This window comes from Diplotaxodon limnothrissa, linkage group LG18, assembly GCF_057381915.1.
Source record: "Diplotaxodon limnothrissa isolate DT_005_m linkage group LG18, D_limnothrissa_male_GT1.1, whole genome shotgun sequence".
In the NCBI taxonomy this organism is placed as follows: domain Eukaryota; kingdom Metazoa; phylum Chordata; class Actinopteri; order Cichliformes; family Cichlidae; genus Diplotaxodon; species Diplotaxodon limnothrissa.
Window position 1 is genome coordinate 17,804,238 of NC_140613.1, and position 22,128 is coordinate 17,826,365.

The window sequence follows — 22,128 nt, forward strand, 5'->3', positions numbered from 1 at the left end:
GCTCGACAGTGCAGCCTAGGCGGAGTAGTCGAACGCAGATTCACTGAGCGCTCAACACAGACAGCATCGTCGGAAGGAAAGTTGATAAAATAAATTACAAATGTTGTATTGTTCGATACATATGCGTACCGAACCGAAAGCACTGTATCGAACGGTTCAATATCGATACGAATATCGTTGCACCCCTAGTATTCACTAAGCATTAAGCTCATGGATCTGTGCTGATTCATCATGGATAGTGGTTCTGACACTCACTAGCCCGCTTTCTTCCACTTAGCGTACAATCCTAGGGTGCTAGACTTAGGGTGAAATCTCCATGCATGGTAGGGAACTTTCTTGTCTTGATGGCAGTAGCTTCTATCTCCTCCTTTGGCCAGTTTAGTATCCCTTCCGGGTATCAGGTGGCTGTCAGGGCGTAGGTGGAAATTGCCTGGATTTTGTTCTTCCCATTCAGATGACTCCTCAGGACTTACCTTGCTCTCTGCATGTATTTTCCTAGTGTAGCGCCTCTACTCAGGACCAGTACACTCTCACTTCAAATAGAGACCCTAGACATCTTACTAGGTTCAGGAGGAGGTTTTGTTTTGGGGACTCACAAAAGGAGTTGGCTTGGAAGTGAATAACTGGGACCTTTATTGCCTCAGTACCATTTATATACATATACAACACAATAACCCAAATTGCACACTAATAGTGCATTTTAAAGGTGAATACATGTAAAACAAAACAAAATAAAGACATTTAAATGGAAGATTTATACTGAACAGTATCAGAGCTCTTTGGAATGAATGAAACAGATTAAAGTGTTCTTGTTGTGAAGTTTGAATTGTCCAGTCTGAATTGTCCTTTAAAGTCGTTGAAAACCCAAACAGGTGTACTGTAGGGGAATTGTCAGTGTGCAAACCCTATTATCCGGGTAGGAAAAGTAGTGCATAGGGCTTATCTGTAATCCAGGGTGGCTTGAATCAGTTTCTCAGGCAAATCCCACAATCCGATCGCATGGCTGGCCACACCATTTCACGATCATCCAGGATCTCATTTGGGCTGTTCTCGCCGTCAGTGGTTCTCCAGAATTCTTCTAGTAGTTCAAAAAAACCAATCGGGATTTTCAGACACAAATAACTTGACAGACGTTATTCCCTTTGTGGTCAGAGTTCGGGGCTTGACCGCCATCAGAGGGAAAATCTCACAGGAAGAGAGAGGTAATACTTCCTGCGCACTAGACGCAAGGTCGTCAGAACACAAGACTGCATCACAGCGCCCCCTTGTGACAATAACAGGCTATAGCCTTAGATTACAAAAAGGGATTTTGCAGCCCTGTATTTCACATGGGTTACACCCTCCCCCTTTGATCTAGCATGAGCCCCTTCATGCGTCACGCTGTGGTCTACAGATGAACTCTCATAGTCACCTATCGTATAAAGTGCTTGGTTAAAGCTCTCTATGAGGCTCTGCGCAAAGGAAATTAAGGGATTTCCCAACTCAGGATAATGGAAGCGCCCTGGTGGTCGACGTGTCCTTTCTGACTTACGAACATGGTCATTTTTTTCTGCACTGTCAACAGTTTCCTTATGCTCCAGAGCTACCTCAGGGGTTTGTGGGTTCAGATCAATGGTTTCCGTAGCTATAGGAGCCTCTACATCAATGGACGGTACATCAATGCTGTCTTCGGCCACAGCTGATTTTTGATTAGTCATAGTTGGTAAAGTTACATCGTCTTCAGTAGGGTGTTGCTCAGCCACAACATCTGGCTCCTCTCCTTCAGCTACTTCAGGAGGTACCCCTACAGGCTCTGCAGGCAGCAAAGGGGAGCTGCCTCTGCAAGGCTCATTCTGAGGCTGAGGGTTTATACAGTCTGCTGGCGTAGCTGGTATACAACTACCCTCCGGTACTGTTTTTCCGGTTTGCTGTCGTCTCTTCGGGATTTCAAACACCTGAACCAACTTTCCAGGAATGACAGAAGACTGCCTAGGATAGACAGGTGAGTCGTCTTCAGATTCTGATTGCTCCTCCAGTAACAGAGGCTGACTGCGCCTCGTTCTTGGCCTGCAACTCTTTGGCTTGACCTGGTCAACTTCCTCAGCTTCAGATAAGTCACCACAAGGGAGTAAGAGATCCCTGTGAAGAGTTCGAATAGGACCATCTCCATTCATAGGCTGTACAACATACACAGGTAGGTCTACCATCTTTTCCACCACTCTGTACATGGTTGACTCCCACTTATCTGCAAGTTTGTGTTTATTCCGAAGTCGCAGGTTCCGCACTAGCACTTGATCACCTTTCTCCAAAGTTGACTCCCTGACAGTTTTGTCAAAACGGCGTTTATTCCGTTCAGCAACCTTCTGAGAGTTTTTGGCAGCGATCTGATAGCTCTCTTGAAGGCGAGCCTTCAGAGCTCTCACATACTGAGAGTGAGATGTAGGAGAGCCATCTTTAACTGGCAGGCAGAATGCAATATCCACGGGAAGCCTCGGCTGGCGACCAAACATTAACTCGTATGGGCTAAACCCAGTGGTCTCGTTCTTGGTGCAATTATAGGCGTGAGTTAGTGGTTTCACATAATCGCGCCAATGAGTTTTCTCTTTGTCCCGTAGAGTTCCTAACATGCCAAGAAGAGTTCGGTTGAACCGTTCAACTGGGTTTCCCCGTGGATGATAAGGACTGGTGCGCACCTTCGTGATACCAGCTAGGGCACAGAGCTCTTTAATGAGTTGGGACTCAAAATCCCTGCCCTGATCACTAAGCAGGCGCTCAGGAAAACCATAATGCACCAGAAACTGCTCCCAAAGACACTTCGCAACTGTTGTAGCCTTTTGGTCTTTTGTTGGCATAGCAACAGCGTATTTGGTGAAATGATCAGTTATGACCAGAATGTCTTTGGTGTTGTGACTGTCAGGCTCCAAGGATAAATAGTCCATGCATACGAGTTCCATGGGACGGGTTGTTTGGATACTCACAAGAGGTGCTGCTCTTTCAGGAAGGGTCTTTCTTCTAACACAACGTCCGCAAGACTTAATCTTTCTCTCTACATCAGTTGCCATTTTAGGCCAATAAAATCTTGACCTAACCAAGTCGAGGGTTCTTTCCAAACCCATATGCCCCATGTCGTCATGAAGGCAAGTGAGAATGGTGGACCTTAAAGACTCAGGGACGACAAGCTGAAAGGTGACATTTTCACCTGATTTGCGGGTTCTGTAGAGGAGACCATTTGTCAGTTCCAAACGTTTCCACTCTTTGAGCATTAGTTTAAGCTCTAAGGATGCAGAGTTCGGATTGGAATTTGCTTCACCTCCATTTTCTAACATGTTGACCACATACCCAATAATTGGGTCAGACCTCTGATGCTGTTGGAGTTCTACCTCACTATAGGTAGGTATGACAGAACAACCTAATGTTCCATCATCTGCGTAGACGTCTGGCACCGCATCGGTATGTAGAGCAAGGGACTCTACCAAAGTGATAGAAGGTAGGCTATTGTCAGATTCACCTAAGAGATGACGGTGGCACAAGACACTGAATGTGTCAGCTGTCACATCTTGTCTGTTGGGAGATGAAGAGAGATGATGGGAAGCGAATTGTTTCATTCGCTCTTTTTCTTCAAGAGAAGCATAGTCATCATCCACAGTATCATGTGGCCGCCTAGAGAGGCCATCTGCATCTTGATTGCTCTTACCAGCACGATACTTAATATTAAAGTCGAAGGTGGAGAGAGCGGCCAACCAGCGATAGCTGGCAGCATCAAGCTTGGCTGACTTCAAAACATAGGTCAATGGGTTGTTGTCCGTTAAAACCGTGAATGTGTTCCCGTAGAGATAATCTTGGAACTTCTCTACAATGGACCACTTTAATGCAAGAAATTCCAGTTTATGAGCTGGATACCGCTTTTCACTGGGTGAAAGTCCTCTACTTGCGTAGGCAATAACCCTCACTTCACCATCCTGTTCTTGATACAAGGCTGCCCCTAACCCAGAGGTGCTCGCATCAGTATGGAGGACGTATGGTAATTTTGGGTTAGCATATCCAAGCACTGGAGCTGATGTCAGTTTCTCTATGATTACCTCAAAAGCTTCCTGACAAGCAGGTGTCCAACGGCTGGAAAGAGGCTCTTTAGGGTTCAAGTATCCGCTAGGACCGGGTGTCACCTTTCTGCCCTTCCTGTATGGTGGGTAGCCTTTGGTAAGATCATTCAGGGGTTTGACAATTTTTGAATAGTCCTTCACAAACCGTCGATAGTACCCTGCAAAGCCTAGGAAAGACTTGAGGTCACTGAGCGTCTGGGGTCTTGGCCAGGTTTTGAGAGCTCTGACCTTCTCAGGATCGGTCTCTACACCTTTGGTAGACACGATGTGTCCTAGGTATCGCACAGAACTTTGGAAGAAGGAGCATTTTTTGGGAGAAAGTTTCAACCCATATTCTCTCAGTTGCTGAAGGACACGTAGAAGCCTGGTTTCATGTTCCTCCAAAGTGCTGGAGAACACGATGATGTCATCTATGAACACCAGAACTTCTTTCAGATTGAGGCTGCCCATACACCGTTCCATTAAGCGCTGGAAGGTGCTGGGAGCGTTGGTGATCCCCTGGGGCATACGGTTAAACTCGTAAAATCCCAAGGGGCACACAAAAGCTGTCTTGGGCTTATCACATTCCTCCATCTCAATCTGGTAATAACCAGACTTGAGATCCATTACTGAAAACCATTTGGATCCAGCAAGGGCTGAGAAAGCCTCTTCAAGGTTTGGAAGTGCGTACGCATCTCGTATTGTTAACGCATTGAGCTTACGATAATCAATACAAAGACGGACCTCTCCATTCTTCTTTTTAACCACCACAATCGGTGAAGCATAAGGGGACTCTGATTCACGGATTACTCCTGCATCAAGGAGTGCTTGCAAGTGCTTCCTCACAGCTTCATAATCATTTGGGTGGATTGGCCTGGACTTTTGCTTAAAGGGTGCTTCGTCCTTTAAGTTTATGTGATGTTTGACTTTAGATACATGTCCAAGATCCAAATCATGCTGGGCAAAAACATCAGCATAGGCACTTAGACGCTGGGTAACCCTCTCTTTCCACTCCTGCGGGAGGGGAGAATTGCCAAAGTCAAATGTCAAATCTGGGTGAGCAGGTTCATCAACTGGCTGTGCAGTAACATTACAACATTTCACAGTGTCATCATTTTTGGTTGAAATGGGTGATTCGTCATATATCTTTGCAGGACTATGGAGCTCTGCAATGACACATCTAGAAGGCAGTGTTACGTCATGCTCAGTTTCATTTCTCACCCATATAGGTAACCTATGAGGATGCTTCTTGGGCAAAGTGACAAGACAGCACTCCACAAAAATTCCCCCTGGTAAGGTGGATGTCGTTGGCTGTTCAACAATGGCACATTCACCAGCACTGCTGGATCTGACACAGCCTTCAAGGAGGACCCTCCCTTGAGCTGGTACTACGTGTTGCACCTTGCCCTTAAGAGTTACAAAGCCATCGTTTCCGGCTAGGTTTATCTCTCTCCTGACCTTGAGTGTACGGAGGATCTGCCTGTAGCCATAGACCGACGACAAATCATTGGGATCTTTACCTTGACAATATTCGTCGTACAGAACATCAAGTGCATTTGTCCCAATCAGCACAGGCAAGTCACAGTTAGAGCGTAAGTCAGGTACTACTAAAGCAAGGCTAGAAACCTCAGGCTCAGTTTCAATAAAGCTTTTTGGAAACTTAAGGCTGATGGGTATGTATCCCAAGTAAGGAACATTTTGGCCACTAGCAGCCTCAACATCCAGGCCACTGATAGGCTGAATGGGATGTTCTGAAAGATTGGTGTTGTAAAATGAAGCGGACACTGTGGTCACTTGAGACCCAGTGTCAAGGAGACAACTGCAATTGACTCCCGACACGGTGACATTTGCTGTACATTTCTGTCCTACAAGTCCCTTGGGTAACCTAATCTGGGGTCGTGCTGCACGAGAGAGAGAAGATACTTTGCTCTGAGGTTCCGGTTTGGGACGTTCATGATTACTTTCAGTTCCTGGTAGTCCCTCCCCAGAAACTGATTTTAGTTTAAAGCTGACATATTCTGTTCCTCCCAGACTTGTAGTTTTTGGTTGAACTCCTTACGTTTCATTTCAACTAGTTCAGGGTTTGGTTCATTGCTGCAAGAGGGAGCAATATGACCATCCTCGCCGCACCTGAAGCAGTACCATGGGCGTGGCTTCTTAGTGGGCTTAGTCTCACTTGGGTCAGATTTCTCTTTAGGAAGAATCTTGAACTTAGGTTTGGTTTTCTTATTTGGCTTGTCAGAGTTCTGGCTTGAACTGTCAATAGCTGATGCTTTCAGTGAAGCCACTTGGGCTCGTAGCTTTGCAAGTTTCCTTTCTAACTTATGTGCATCAAAAGGCACTAGCCTATCATTAACAGCTGATACGTCTGTATCACCAGTGACATACTCTCCTACTTCAAGGGAGTTCAAATGTGCCTTAGGTTTAGAAATGCCTAAGTGCTGTTTCATTCGGCTGGACTTTGCCGCTTGCCGGTCCTCCTCAGTACGTAGCATGAGGAGCAACTCTGGAAATGAAGGTGGCTTGTCCTTCTTCTGCTCAAGCTGCAAGGTTGCGATCAAGCTGTTGTTCCAGCAACCTCTACAAAACTGTTTAAGCAGTTGGCGATCTGAATCATTTGTAGTGATGCCACCTCTTTTAATGACTTTACTCAGGGTTATCTGCAACCGCTGTAAATAGGCAGAAGGCTTTTCACCTGAGTTCTGGTTTGTGCTCAGGAATTTGGCAAAAAGCTCATCCCCATCATCAACAGTACCATACGCTGAGTCAAGAAGGCTGAGATAGTCATGGGGAGAAGCGTTAGGACCAAGGTGCTTTACAATGTTAGCAGCTGGTGGAAGAAGGCTCTCAACTATTTTCCTTACCATATGTTTGTCAGATATGGTACAATCTATGAGGTGGAATTCAACATTGTTGCGCCACGTATCATAATCAGCTTCGAAAGTAGAGCAAGGGGTTTTCCCCGAGAAGGGCCTGAGCTTTGCATGACCTTGAGAAGGCATTTCATTGTTCTTAATGACATGCTCAACTACTACTCTCTGTACTTCAGGTGTAGTGAGCTGTTCAGGTGGTAAGTAGATAGTGGTTTTTCTGTGCGAGGGAGTCACTTCTACACTTGGAGAGGATGAGTGAGAGTCATGCTCAGGCAAGTGGGTTAAATCACTGCCCAGTTTAAGAGGACTTTGATGCTCTATGATGGCTGGTTCATCTTGGTCTGTGTCACTAGTGAGCTGCAGATTCTGATTAGGCACTGTTACATTTGGCCCAACTGCGGGATCACTCTCAGTGGACTTCTTCATTCTGGCCAGCTCATCTAGTAAAACCTTCTCAAAATCTGCACCACTCAGTTTAGCAAGCCCTTTCAGTTCAGTTAGGTAAGAATGGGTTAAACATGAACCCCTGTCTGCAGCATACAGCGCAGACAGAAGCTGGATATGATGGACAACACTTGGGTTACGGCTTTGTCTTTTGCAAGGCAAGCTATCCTTAAGGAACTGGACTGGTTCACCTGATTGGAACTCCACAATGGCTGTGTTTTTAAACTGTGCCTCTGTGCTAGTTACTTTGATTACTCTTCCAATAGAACCAAACTGCCCTAAGTAATCAATAACCTCATTGTCAACCTCATCGCCTGTTAACCCTCCTACTAGGACAGAGTTAGGTACTTTGACACCTTCACTTTGGATTACATCCATGTTGTCTTATTGCTCCAACCCAGAATGTCATGGACAATTGTAATGATTTGACCCAAAAGGCATGAAAGCACCAGTTGCTCAACTTCCAAAATAAAAGGAATTAAACCTCCTGGCTGGCTCGCCACGTTTTGTGTAGCGCCTCTACTCAGGACCAGTACACTCTCACTTCAAATAGAGACCCTAGACATCTTACTAGGTTCAGGAGGAGGTTTTGTTTTGGGGACTCACAAAAGGAGTTGGCTTGGAAGTGAATAACTGGGACCTTTATTGCCTCAGTACCATTTATATACATATACAACACAATAACCCAAATTGCACACTAATAGTGCATTTTAAAGGTGAATACATGTAAAACAAAACAAAATAAAGACATTTAAATGGAAGATTTATACTGAACAGTATCAGAGCTCTTTGGAATGAATGAAACAGATTAAAGTGTTCTTGTTGTGAAGTTTGAATTGTCCAGTCTGAATTGTCCTTTAAAGTCGTTGAAAACCCAAACAGGTGTACTGTAGGGGAATTGTCAGTGTGCAAACCCTATTATCCGGGTAGGAAAAGTAGTGCATAGGGCTTATCTGTAATCCAGGGTGGCTTGAATCAGTTTCTCAGGCAAATCCCACAATCCGATCGCATGGCTGGCCACACCATTTCACGATCATCCAGGATCTCATTTGGGCTGTTCTCGCCGTCAGTGGTTCTCCAGAATTCTTCTAGTAGTTCAAAAAAACCAATCGGGATTTTCAGACACAAATAACTTGACAGACGTTATTCCCTTTGTGGTCAGAGTTCGGGGCTTGACCGCCATCAGAGGGAAAATCTCACAGGAAGAGAGAGGTAATACTTCCTGCGCACTAGACGCAAGGTCGTCAGAACACAAGACTGCATCACAGCGCCCCCTTGTGACAATAACAGGCTATAGCCTTAGATTACAAAAAGGGATTTTGCAGCCCTGTATTTCACATGGGTTACACCAGCAACCTCCTTTGTGGTTCCTATTTGCCTGTGGTAATCAAAGGTACTTGTAGCTGTCCTCGAATTCTGCAATGTTGCCTTTTGATAGTCTGAGGTAGGCTTGGGTTACATGGGGGGATCCAACCTTGGGCCCTGGACGGGATTCAAATCTCCAACCTATTGTTCCAAAGAATGTTACCACTACACAAATTATTACATATTTATATATTACAATAAAAGACGGAATATACGAATGAAAATAGAAAATATAGAATGAACCTCAAAGATATAAACAGTACAGTCTGATTTCCAACTACCAAATATTTATGACCACAATTTGAGCTCATAGATAGTATGTGATGTGTGATGCTGAATTAAGGTCACTTTATTACAGCGTCTCTTAAAACATGCAAGAAGAACTATGCAAAGCTAGGCCCTCTCAATATTTCCAGTGACTTTAGCACTGCTAAAGGACAGCTAAAGGTTCTGACTGATTTGCTGACTAAATTTAATCACAACTGGTGCAATACTGAACCCTGTTACTAGTATTAGTTTGGACAAGGCAAGCATTTTCCATAGTATTATGTCATCATTACTTAGGAATGCTGCTTCACTGCTGACTTATTTATAGTGCTACTTCTTGTAGTGATATTGCATGCTATATTACACATCTAAAACAAGTTGTCACCAGAGTCTCTGTAACATCAGTTAAAAAGAACTCTATATCCTATTTTTCTTACCCTAATTTATATATATATATATATATATATATATATATATATATATATATATATATATATATATATATATATATAGATAGATAGATAGATAGATAGATAGATAGACAGACACACACACAAATATAAAACCCATGAAAAGAAAAATAACATTAATGACATAGAGGTCTCAAAAATTCACAAAAACTCACATATCAGATATTAAACATTTATTTTAACCTCCATATTATTTCTTATGTTATGATATACAAATGTCTTAACTTCATCTTTCTATCTATATGTTTATGCCTAAGCAATAACAAGACTAATGATGCACAGGCAGACATAAAGTTATTGTTTGGAAAAAAAACATCTAAACATGTTATTAGACGCAGTGTCTTGCCCACTTGTTTTGATTAGAACATTGTTCAACAGACTGTTACTCTACCTGAAACCATCTTGTAGGTGTTAACACTTCTGCTATTGCTGCTTAACATTTATAAGCCTTATTGATTGATTTTCCAGCCCAGGGGAATCCTCTGTTTTATGTGATTCTAATTCCATATAATTGTGTTATTTCACCTGGTCATTGCAGATGTAAACAAATTACTGAATTATGGTACATAGCATGCTGAGCACAGCTTGTAGCCACTGGCAGTTGTTGTGCATGGAAACAAAGACCACAGTGACGCACTTATTGATTTTGCTGTAAAGCACACACTCAGAGGGAGTATTCAAATATGAAATAGAACTTTCTTATTATAATACTGACAGTCCCTATTATGTCCAGCCATTTAGTGAATCCATAGTCACCACTACTCCAAAGAGAGAAATGCAACACTTTGATTGCATTAATGTTTGTTGCTCAAGGACACTCTGTTTTACATTATTGCAATAATCAAAAAGATTTATATACAGTTTCTATTATTGCAATATCAGATACTAAAGGTTTACTACGGTGGCCCTGAGAGGCCAAACGGACTGCAACTTCAGAAAACACTTGCAAAAAGAAAAATGCTGCAAAAAGAAAAATGCTGCAAAAAGAAAAAAACGCTGCAAAAAGAAAAACGCTGCAAAAGCACACACAACACAACGGAAATAGGAAAAAGACAACGGAAATGTTTCTGGGGAGACAATAACCGGACGGACCAGTTGCACGAACCAAAACATGTATGTATGGCTGTATCCCAATTCAGGGACTGTTTCCCAATTCAGGGTCTGCAGCCTTAAAGTACGCAGCCTTAACGGTCCTCAAGGGCCGCACTCAAAGACCGCTGAGGCCGGAAGTGTGAGGCTTGTAGGCTTGTGAGATGGGACGGTCTAGCCCATAGGTGTCAAACTCTGGCCCGCAGCCTAATTACATTTGGCCCACGAAGCCATACCAAATTACTATTAGAGCTGGCCTACTGGTATTATACAGCTAATATATATATTGTTTAGTATTAAGCTTTTCTTGTTCCATATTCAGTTTTCCAGCAAAACTTATTTGAGTCCATAAAAAAAGATTCATTCTTATATCTGGAGGAAGATTTTTTTTTTCAATAAATATTAATGTTAGCCCACGACTTTGTTCCAGTTTTGAATTTTGGCCCACTGCGTATTTGAGTTTGACACCCCTGGTCTAGCCTCTGTCACGCTGCCCAGGTTGCCTAGCAACCATGATACTAACAGCTGGAAACGTTTCATACAGCTTTGTTTGACAGAAATGAAGGAGAACATATTTTGTACATTTGTTTCTACATGAGCTCTGTGTGATTTGATAAGTATCTGAGGCTGAGACCACAGGACTGTAAAACATGATTTTTGGGCTTCATTTCTGTACTGAACAGTCATTTAAGATTAGCTAGTAAATAACAATTAGCTAATGTTGTTCATCTCACTTTGGTAATGTAAATATAATATGGCCAATATTATATTAATCATTATTAGTTATTACAGCAGTGAACATGAACTCTGTGCCAAACACTGAGCTTCAGTAAAGATTCAAGTTGCATTTATTTATATTTCCCTTCACCTTAAATCTTCACTTAAAGACAAGTATCTGTGACAGTGTATATATAGATGTATTATATATAAGAGACAAATATTGTTCTTTTAATATGTTGGCATTACTAAATTTGGCTCAATATGTGTGGAAAAAGCAAATGTACGAACTGTGATAACTGTTTCTGATAGAATTGGGTGAGAAAATCAGACCCTGTCATAACTGCTTTAAGTCATACAGAATAGATATCAGAGCCTTAAACAGGCTGACTTCTGTTAAATGGGTCAAACTGGGCAGAAAGTAGGGCTGCTCGATTATGGCAAAAATGATAATCACGATTATTTTCACTGAAATTGAGATCTCGATTATTTGACGATATTTATTTAACCCTTACGACCTACTATAGAACCAAGTCCGCCAGAGCTTATATTATTTTTTTACATGTTGTAGTGCCATTTGTGGGAGCATTTCAAGTTGCTATACAACTGTTATAGCCCATATTTTAATAATATGTATGCATTAAGTCCATAGTAATTACATTAATTGCAAAAAACTACAAAAAAATTGAAAATCGTTTTTGTTTTGTTTTTTTACATATATTTCTACTTGGAGAAATTTAAGAGGTTTATCCCTCAAAACTTTAAATACAAAAAAGTTGCAAAAAATAGTTTACAACAACAGGAAATTTATTTTGAGTGCCTTCATAGTTTTATTTTGGAGATACACCAATTTTTATATACTGCAGGAAAAACGAAAAAACAATCCTATGACGCAAATTTGCAAAGAAAACAGCATGTGCATCAAAATAAAATATTTCCAGCAGTGCAATTTGAGTTCTAAGCATCCCAGAAACTATTCAGGAAAGTCAAACATGACCAGTATAGGCTTTTAAGGCCTACAAGTAAAAAACTACATTTTCTGCGAAAATGACGTCACTTCCAGTTTCGGGCAGGAAATGGCGGACATGCGATAGTTCGCGCTGATGTCTGTTTCACTGCTGTGGGAAGTGTTACGAACAGCTGATCGGATCGGCAAAGCGTGTTTCTGGAATATTATGTTTTTGTTCCTGCAAGAGCTTTTTACGCAATTTTTGCAAAGCTATATGTGGAAGGAAACCGTGACCGAGGACAAGCTGATGGCATAAGATGTAAGTACAACTCCTCCGGTTTCATATGCAAAACAAATTATTGCGCTAGCTTACACGGTTCAGGTTCTACAGGGATTTAAAAATAGTTACACAAAACGGAGCGTGCTGCTCTGACTGGCTTTAAAGGGTTAACAATAACAACGTATTGAATAATGACTTTAAAAAATAATATAAAATAGTGTGCAACACCACTGAAGTTTTTTTTACCTCTCTTTTCAACCAACGGCAGTCACTCTCCTCTCCAAATAACTTCTGCTTAGCTTTCCGAGCTTCCCTTGGGTGCTCTTAATCAGCGGTCTCCACCCTTTTTTGCGCCACGGACCGGTTTATGCCCGACAATATTTTCACGGACCGGCCTTTAAGGTGTCGCGGATAAATGAGGGAGGGGCTAATAATCGGCTCAGTCATTTTTAATGATCGTTGAAAGCCCAGATCGTAATCGTGATTAAAATTTGATTAATTGACCAGCCCTAGCAGAAAGTATACAAACACATAACATCCTTATAGAATATGATGTAACGCTATAGATCAACTTACCTCAGAATATATAAAGCATATAAAAAATTACAGCAATATGATGCAACAAACACAGCAGTGCTACTAATCCAAAAATACTCAAAGCTTCATAGAACTGAAACAAAGATTTATTTTTAGCTCCATTCTGCTGCTGATACATACTTTAGGTTTCTGAACATTAAACTTGTTGCTGCCTTTCATAGTGTGTAACTTGAAGGCCCTGAGTACTTTCTCCCACACTGAAAACACTGGGATGATAACATTATTTGAACATTACCTAATAAGACTGATTCAGGACAGACAATTAGCTATGTTAAACTTTTCTAGCAGTCCTTCACAAATAGGGAACAGTGTCTATTCTGTCCATCTGTCAGCTGCTGCTGGCTCTTCCTCCTCCTCTTCCTCACACACTGCTGAGTTTGTCCTGGTGGATCATCAGGGGTGCAAAGCCTCACAGATGATGTGCAGCAGTGGGTCCCTCAGTCTGTCCTCACTCTGGACACTTGCAGTTGTCACACATGGAAATCAAATGTGTGATAAGCTGCAGGATTCAAACACAAGTGTAACTTATAAACACATGTTCATACTTTTATTACACAATCAGAGAGAAAGAAACAGAGAGAGAGTGCACGACAGACAGACAGGTGACAGTCTCAGGTGTATACACTGCTACAAACAGGAGGATTTAGTGTTTGTGTTATTACGAGTGCTAAACAAGAAGAGTTCCCAGATGGTACAGTGGACATATGTGTGACTCCTGTGATTAAAGCATCTTTCTTTCAGCTTAACGAGTGAACCGTCAGCTCGTTCAAACACACGTTAAAGTCCGTTTGGCTGACACCACCGAACAGAGGCAGCAATATAACATAGCTAACATTAACAGTGCAGTGGATCCTGCTTGTGCCGTGATATTCAGGACTGCAAACCGAGCAGCATCACTGACTTTCAGCTTGTTGTGTTTGTGGATATATGACTGACTTTAATTATCCACAAAATCATCAGATTCTCTGTAAGATTAAGGTCGACTATCTAACGGTGTATAAAGTAAAGGCTTTAAAACAAAGTAAATGCTGAAAGTACAAACATCGCTAATGAAACATAACTTTGCCAGCATGTGGCCAACAGTAATGTTTTAATGTTCCTCATTATTAAACATTTGCACATAAATAAGTGACATAATATTCAGAACTTACTTTTGAAAGTTTACTCTTTGGCCGCTCCAGTTCTTTGAAGTGTCTCCCAGTCGCTCTGCCCAGTCCCAGTGCACTTGTTAGCATGTTTTGGTTCGTGCAACTGGTCCGTCCGGTTATTGTCTCCCCAGAAACATTTCCGTTGTCTTTTTTCCTATTTCCGTTGTGTTGTGTGTGCTTTTGCAGCGTTTTTCTTTTTGCAGCATTTTTCTTTTTGCAGCGTTTTTCTTTTTGCAGCATTTTTCTTTTTGCAGCGTTTTTCTTTTTGCAAGTGTTTTCTGAAGTTGCAGTCCGTTTGGCCTCTCAGGGCCACCGTAGTAGGTTTACAGTTTTTTTTAAGTATGTTTATTGAGATTTTTTGATATAAGGAAAAAAGAGACACACAAAAAAACAAACAAAAAAAACAGACAACACAACAGCAAGGGCTAAAACACACAAATAAGACAAAAGATTACACTGCAAAGACAAAAATACTACATCAACACTGGCAATAAACAGAAATAAAACTCTAAGGTGGTAGGCTGAGTTATTGGTGATCGATCAAACAGGACTTTGTTTTAATACATGGTCTAAAAATGGCTGCCACACATCAAATTATTTGCAAACCAAGTTCCCCCCATGCCATCTTCAAAAAGTCAGATTTAAAATTTAAATACTCAGAAAAAGCTTTCACAAAACCAGAAACCAACTTTTTAGAATCCGGGGAACTCAGAAGGAGTGTAAAAATTGACCCCTCTTCCAGAAGAGATGGAAAATTAAGAATACTCTGACGAACATAGTTTCTTATCTGTAAATAGTGAAAAAAATGTGACGCAGGGAGAGAGAACTTGTTTTGCAACTGAGTAAATGATGCAAACTGCCTGTCAATATATACGTCTTTGAGAGTAATAATACCTTTCTGTGTCCAGACCTCAAAAGAGGCGTCTAAACACGAGGGTGGAAATGCATGATTACAATATATTGGAGTGTCTGGTAGAGCACAACCTTTTTTGATCTGACTAAAGATTTTAACGCAGTTCAAAGGTTTACAGTTAGGTGAAAACTTCAAGCTATCCAAAGGCAGTGTAGCTTTTTTTTTAAGTTTAAAGGAAGTATATGACACTATAAAGGAAAGAGGGGGATTATTGGCGCATTCTCAGTAAGACTGTTTTTTGGAACATAAATACAGAATAGGCACTTTCCTTGATGAGGATAATTATACTGTTTTTTTTTTTTTTTCTTCAATCAGCTTTTCAGCTCAGCATGGGACCCAGGAGTCTAACTTGGATGAATTTTTCACAGCCTTTCAACAGCTTTCAGTTTCAGCCAGTGAGCAACTGACATAAGAGGAACAGGGTACTTAGCTAACCTAAATAAACAGCATCACTGAGCACAACTCAACAGGAGGACACAGTAATGTGCTGCAGCACTCTGGTATTGTTTTTCTGAAGAGACAGGCTCCTCTTCAACCATTTTGTGGCAATGCAACACAGCCAACAGAGACAGGGGTAAAACTGTCACTGGCACTTTCATAAATGCATCCCCATGAATGCCTCGTCTAAGCTATGCAAAGTTTTTTTGTTTTGTTTTGTTGTTTTTTTTTTACACAGAAACCACTGTGGCCAGCAGATATTGCACCAGTTTAAGTCAGGAACTGTTACTCGTCCAAAAAAGCAAGGGGCCCATTTAATATTCACTGACTGTAAATCATTTAACAGGAGTCCAACATAATAAAGGCAAACCTTATCAATTTGGCTAGATAGTATAAAGCATTAAAAAACAAACAAATCAAAACTGTAGGAAAGCCAAAAACTGTTATATGGTAAGCTGAAATAATACAGCCAGTGAGAACCAGTTCTTAATGTTTTGATAGTTTCACTACTGTAGTTAATGCAATAGAAGATGTACACTGGTAACGTGAGTTTGTACTTTTACTATATCAGGACCATCAAAATAGGAATATTATTGTATCTACATATTTCAAATTATGGTTCTGTGCTGGGAAGAACCTTAAATAGAGACAATATCATGACTTCATCATTGATTCTGACTTTATGACATCATATTGACAGAGTGAGAATTAGCATGAAATGAAGGCGCTAGAATGGAGGGGAGTTTGTAAAGCAGCTTTCAGAGGCTGTAGCAACGGCCCATATGAACTCTGATAAAAGGATTCAGAAAGAGGTTTCAGCTGAAGCATATGCTGAAACTTGGGCTAGCGTTAAGATCGGCTAATCTGAGCTGAAGTTCACATTTTTATTTTAGCAGATAAAGGAGAAACTTCTCAAGTCAGTTCTACAAGCCACAGGAATTAAATAGTGTGCTATGTTTGAAATGTTATTTAAACAAATATCACTTATAACAAGATTGTGAAAATAAAATGATGGAAGCTATTCCTTTAATTTCTCCTGTTCCAATGTGGTGCAAGCAGCTGCTCTACTTGATTTTGACTTTCAGTAAGTTAGTGCTATTGCTCTTGTTCTCAATGTTAACTTCAACTGAAAAATGATAACGCTGTTGATTTTTCATCCTTCCTTACAGAATGATGACCTTTGTTGATAGGATTTTGAACATCATTCCTTGATCTTTTTTAATTAACGCCCACGACACTATATAAATACACCACATTAAATTTGCTGCCCAAGAAAAGGCTTCTTGCTTCAAAGTTTCATTCATCTAGGTTATGTGTCATATTTAGGACATAATTCCTCATTGCTTAATGTTTCCTGGAGACACTTTGTATAGCAGGAACTACCACAGCACTGTGGTTCTGTGGTTGGTGTTTATCATTCTCTGTCTTTCTGGGGACAGATTTTGTCATCAAGACAGAACTGTAACTGAGCATGAAACAGTCGCAAAACTTTTACATTACCTTACTTTTCGAAATGAAGGTCAAGCTTGAAGATAGCTGTGGTCTGACCCACGGATACTGAATAACAGGGAGATGGACGAGGACAGCCATAGGGGCAGTGGCACCCCAGCATTAACCCTAACCCTTTGTTCTTTTTACGATTTCTAATATATTTTTAAGCGCCCACTATACTTTTAGTATATAAATTTGATTTATCATGTGCATAAACATGTATAATAATGCATGTACATAAAGAGTGTGCATCAAGCCGCTGCATGAGCATTGCAGCTGGTTAAATTCAATTGAATAGAGGTCTCTAGTTTGTTACTGTCTGAAGTCTTGTCCATTTCATTTTCTTAAACTGTTTGATCATATCACTGTGAACAGTGACTTTCATTTGTTTTGACATTTCCCTTCATTCTGCGGATAGAATGGAAAGTGTTGCCATAATGTGTTGCCATGTGGGAAGAGTCATGAAGCCAGAGGCTAACAGCCGAGCCCGTCAAAGGCAAAGTCGGAGCCACGTCCGCCCTTCACATGCACCCACAATACACACATCAGGCCTATGTGTGCATTTCAGCCACTGACTTTCGCTGCAAATGAGTGTTCTCTGAATGTTTCCAGGCTAATTTCAAGCTCACATAAAAATGATTTGAAAAAAAGAAAAAGAAAAGAATGCATTATACAGTAATAAAAAGATGGTACAGATGCCCATCAATCCTTGACTGTTTTCCCATAAGAAGTATGGTTTAGCCCATAAATTCATATCTATATACAATAGCTTGCGCCTATAGTGCATTAAGGGAAGGGTTTGCTCCTACAGGGACCGGCCTTTGGCAGCCTCACTAATGGGACATGGTCCACAGCACCACCTGTTCCAATGAATTTCTCTCTCTGGATCAGCTAGACACCATCACGTGAGAGGCTGCAGAACGGGAGTAATGGAGGGGTAGTGATTTGTGAGACAGCAACGATCATCCCTGATTTCATGGATATTATTCCTGCAGCCATTTAAAAATCAAACATCATCACTACTCTCTCTGCAGGGACAGAGAAGGGGGGCAAGAAGTTAAAAAAAGACAAAAAGGCTTCAAGGACAGGAACCAAAGAGCCCTGCCAGCATAACTTTAGTGGCTTTCAAGTTGATGTGGCTGTGTCACATATAATTATGATTTTTTTGATCACAACAGAGTGACAGTGTTGACAAAAAAAGAAGAAAAAAAAACTCTGGCTGTCCTATTCCAGAGGGGGTATCCCTGCACATTAAATAACTTATATTATGTATAAACTTATATTATGTATTTGACGGGTTATTATTTTAGACTATAAGATAAGAAAAAGTCACAAGCAGAAGACCTGAAAGGCGAGTTAAGTGTGCCTTTCACCTCTACTTGAAGCTCATTTGTAATACAGATGATTCTGTTTGAACACTTTTCCTATCAAATGCACTGTACGTGGCAGGGTACACAATTTACTGCCAATCCATCTTAATAATTGTCATATGCCAAGTGGAGTGTTGACAGGATGAAACATGGTTATGCACCACCTCGCAAGTATTAAGAAGGACATTTTGTTTTATCACAACACACAACCTATATGTAAAGTAAATCATATTAAGGGGAAATGTTCAATGTGGACTGTTGTGACAAGCAGGGTATACTGTGGAGAATGGGATCGTTAAAATGTGCATTGATGTCGAATGGGGCTTTCAATCTACTCTTGTCTTACCCCTCACCCTACACTGTAAAAAAAAACGTGCTGTTTTTACAGGAAAACCCTGGCAGCTGGGGTTACCAGGGACTTCCTGTAAAAACGCTTTACAGATGCAACTTGTAAATTGATTTACAGTGAATGAATCTCAGATTAAAACTGTTAAATCTACAGGAAAAAGAAGTTAATTTCACACATAGATGTGATATATAAATACACTATTTCCTGTATCTTTTACAAGTAATAAATGCTTTTTGTGGATCCATAAACTGCAAAATTAACAGGGAAATATCGTACAAAGAACTAATTTAAAATGGTAGAACTACGGTGAAACTGTGCATATTAAATGGAGCTGCTCTGTAAATTATACATAAAATCTATGCTGAATATTATATGTTTTAATGTAAAATTTTAACCATAACCCAGCAAATTTCTTACTGCTACGCCTACACCCAAACATGCAAAAATACACATGAGAAAACACAAGAGAGGAAAATATCACTTTTGGGAAATTTATTTTGCAGCCACATTAGCAAAATGACAGCAAATGGATCCATTTTTCCAACTAACACAATATGCAAGGCACACAGCAACTACACAATTCAATCAAAATATAGGCTATAAAAGCTGTGGAACATTCCTGCAAAGCAAGAACCATGTTCATGAAACAAGCATTTGTTAGACCCTCCACCAGAAAAAGTTAAATAACCTGTTAAGACTTTAAAACAAAAAACACATATTGTGCCAAAAATGATCATAATCACCGTGCAACGCAACACGCACCCTGCTGTCACCACAACCATGGCCCTGGTCAGAAAACATCAGCAAAACCACGTGGTGAAACAAACCTACACATGTGGTCTAGAAACACTGCAGTAGCAGCATGTTGTTTTTTTCTTTTCTTATGTAAATAAAGAACATTCCTACAAAGAAAGAACATCTTCATGAATTGGCTTCATGCATTCGACCAGTAAAAGGTTCCAGTACACATTGTGGAACAAAATTAACAAAGTAAAACTAACAGTCCACAGAGAGTCAAGATTTAGGCTTAGCGCCACTCGTGGTCGGCGAGATCCTAAATCAGGGTGAGGACTCGAGGGTTCACACTGAGACGACGCTTTGAGTTTTTGTTCTCTACTTTGGTTCCTTTTTCTGGGTTTATGGAGAAGAAACACCTGTAGAATAACAATCATATAAAAGTTTATTAAGCATTTTTATAATTGATCAGTTAAAATACACATACAAAGTAAGTAAAAATTAAGTATATACATATATATACACAGTCATGGCCATGACCACGTTCAAGACAAAGTATAACCAAAATGCTGTGGGGAAGTGAACAATGCATGGTCAAAAGTATTGGCACCCTTCACGAGTGTCTTCTGCAGTGATATGTCACACTTTAGCATTGTTAAAATCCAAAGCAAAGGTTATAGGTAGTCAGACGTCAGTTGACGCTTGGTCTAGCCCTGAGTCTCGGCCAGGCTTGGACCCAGATTCAGACTGTTAATGTATTTTAAAAAACCAAACAAACAAAAAAAACAACAACAAAAAACAGAAAAAACAACTGAAACCGGCTCCAAAGCCGACCGAGACTCAGAGCCAGACCTGGACTCGAACCACATCAAAGCCAGACTCCAGATCCCAGAGTCTCAGTTATAAGAAATAACAAAGCCATATTTGTTCACCTCTGAAGAAACTCTAAAGTGGAAGCCAGCTCAGATGGATAATGGATGTTGAAATTGTAGTAGCTCCCGAACATGAGGCACAGTGCAGAAATGAAGGAGGATATGTTTGTGCTGACGAGGTTCCGATCAACACTCAGCATGTATCTTCTTGAGGAATAGCAGGACTGTCCTGTGAAGAAATTATTTAACAGGTTATATCAATAAACACGGCAGTCACATGACATTCTATAAAAAATGCACTTAAAAAAAAAAAGAGAGAGAGAGAGCTATGAAACAGACTTACCACACATGATAATAGTGGGTGTCAGAGGCACTTGCTCCAGTTGTACCTCATCTGCCAGACATGTATCTTCAACACAGAGAAGCATGGACTCCTCCTTCTCTTCAAAGTAGCTGAGTAGCTGTTTAAGGTAAAAGAGACACATGTTTCTGAGATAAGAATGACTATCCTTCTCTAGCATATCACTGGCTGAACTAGCAGATGCCATGGTTTCATGTGTGTTTTCTGAATATTCTGTACTGTCATTTGGGGGCTGAGGACGAGATTCCTTGTACATGTCATCAATACCATCTGGGGAACAAGCTTTATGCTTCCTACACATGTGAGAAGTAAATGATGACTTTTTTGTAAACATATGCTTACAACCACTTACTGGACATGACACAGACCTGCCCCCTGCAATATGATCATTTAAGTGAGACACTAGCTCTTTCACTGTTTGAAAATGGCGGGCACATAATGAAACTGCACATTTTAAATCTGCAACAAGAGCTTTAGGAGTAGCTTGAAGTGCAGGTGCATTGTGCACACGATAAACATGCCCCTTGAAAGCAGAGTACGTGGTGAATGTTTGGCTGCAATTGGCGCCAACACATTTAAAAATACAACAAGGCTCATTCTTATGCACTCTGCAATGTAGTACATAGCCTCTTAATGTGACCAATACCTTTTTACAAAAGACGCAGATGATCATTTTTAGTATTTCTAAAGTTTGCCTGTGCTTTTCAGCTGAACTAGCATGCTAGCGCTAGGTTATGAGCCTTGGTCTAAATATCAACTGGTGCTTTTATCTCGAAAAAACGTCGCCAAGATATTGAACTTACCGTGCAGACTTTCTGACGAACAAACACAGATCCTCAAAAAACACTTGAAATCGTATGTTTGTAATTTGTCCTAACAACGTAGTTGCTGAAAGTTCGATGTTTTCTTCTCCCGTCTTCTCTCTCGTGCTGGCTCTTAGCTATAGTCGTGAACTAGGCGCTCTTCTCCTCCCGCCCTCACGTCATTATCCAATCAGAGACGAGCTTCAGATGCACATTCAAAATTAGGCGCGCTCAGTGCAACTGTGAGTGGCCTGAAGTAGCTTACAGCTCTGTGGAGATGAGGCACCATAGAGATCCTATGGGAGGCACTGTAAGTTTGTTTAGCCTTTAATAATGAGACATTGCTGACCTAACCCAAAAAAGTATTCTAGTCTAAGTATCACATTGCAATTAAAAGAAACATAAAGAATACAAGCATTATGACAGAAGCATTACTTAGTCGTTAAATAATAATTTCTTATTGGTTACCCTACAATAGGCTGCAAATGATTTAAGAAAAAAACATGATGTAAACAATTTTAATTGTATATTTTTATATA

At 40.7% G+C, this 22,128-nt stretch overlaps 1 protein-coding gene across 1 annotated transcript; it reads right to left on the reverse strand.

Moving 5' to 3' along the window:
• Window positions 1-19,872: 19,872 nt before the first annotated feature.
• LOC146613397 (uncharacterized) lies at window positions 19,873-21,482 on the reverse strand. The gene is made up of 3 exons (XM_085378788.1): window positions 20,769-21,482; window positions 20,486-20,654; window positions 19,873-19,972 (listed from the first exon to the last, which is right to left on the reverse strand). The coding sequence occupies exons 1-3, from the start codon at window positions 21,457-21,459 to the stop codon at window positions 19,873-19,875; spliced, it is 960 nt and encodes a 319-aa protein (XP_085234914.1). The 5' UTR covers window positions 21,460-21,482.
• Between the last annotated feature and the right edge of the window lie 646 nt (window positions 21,483-22,128).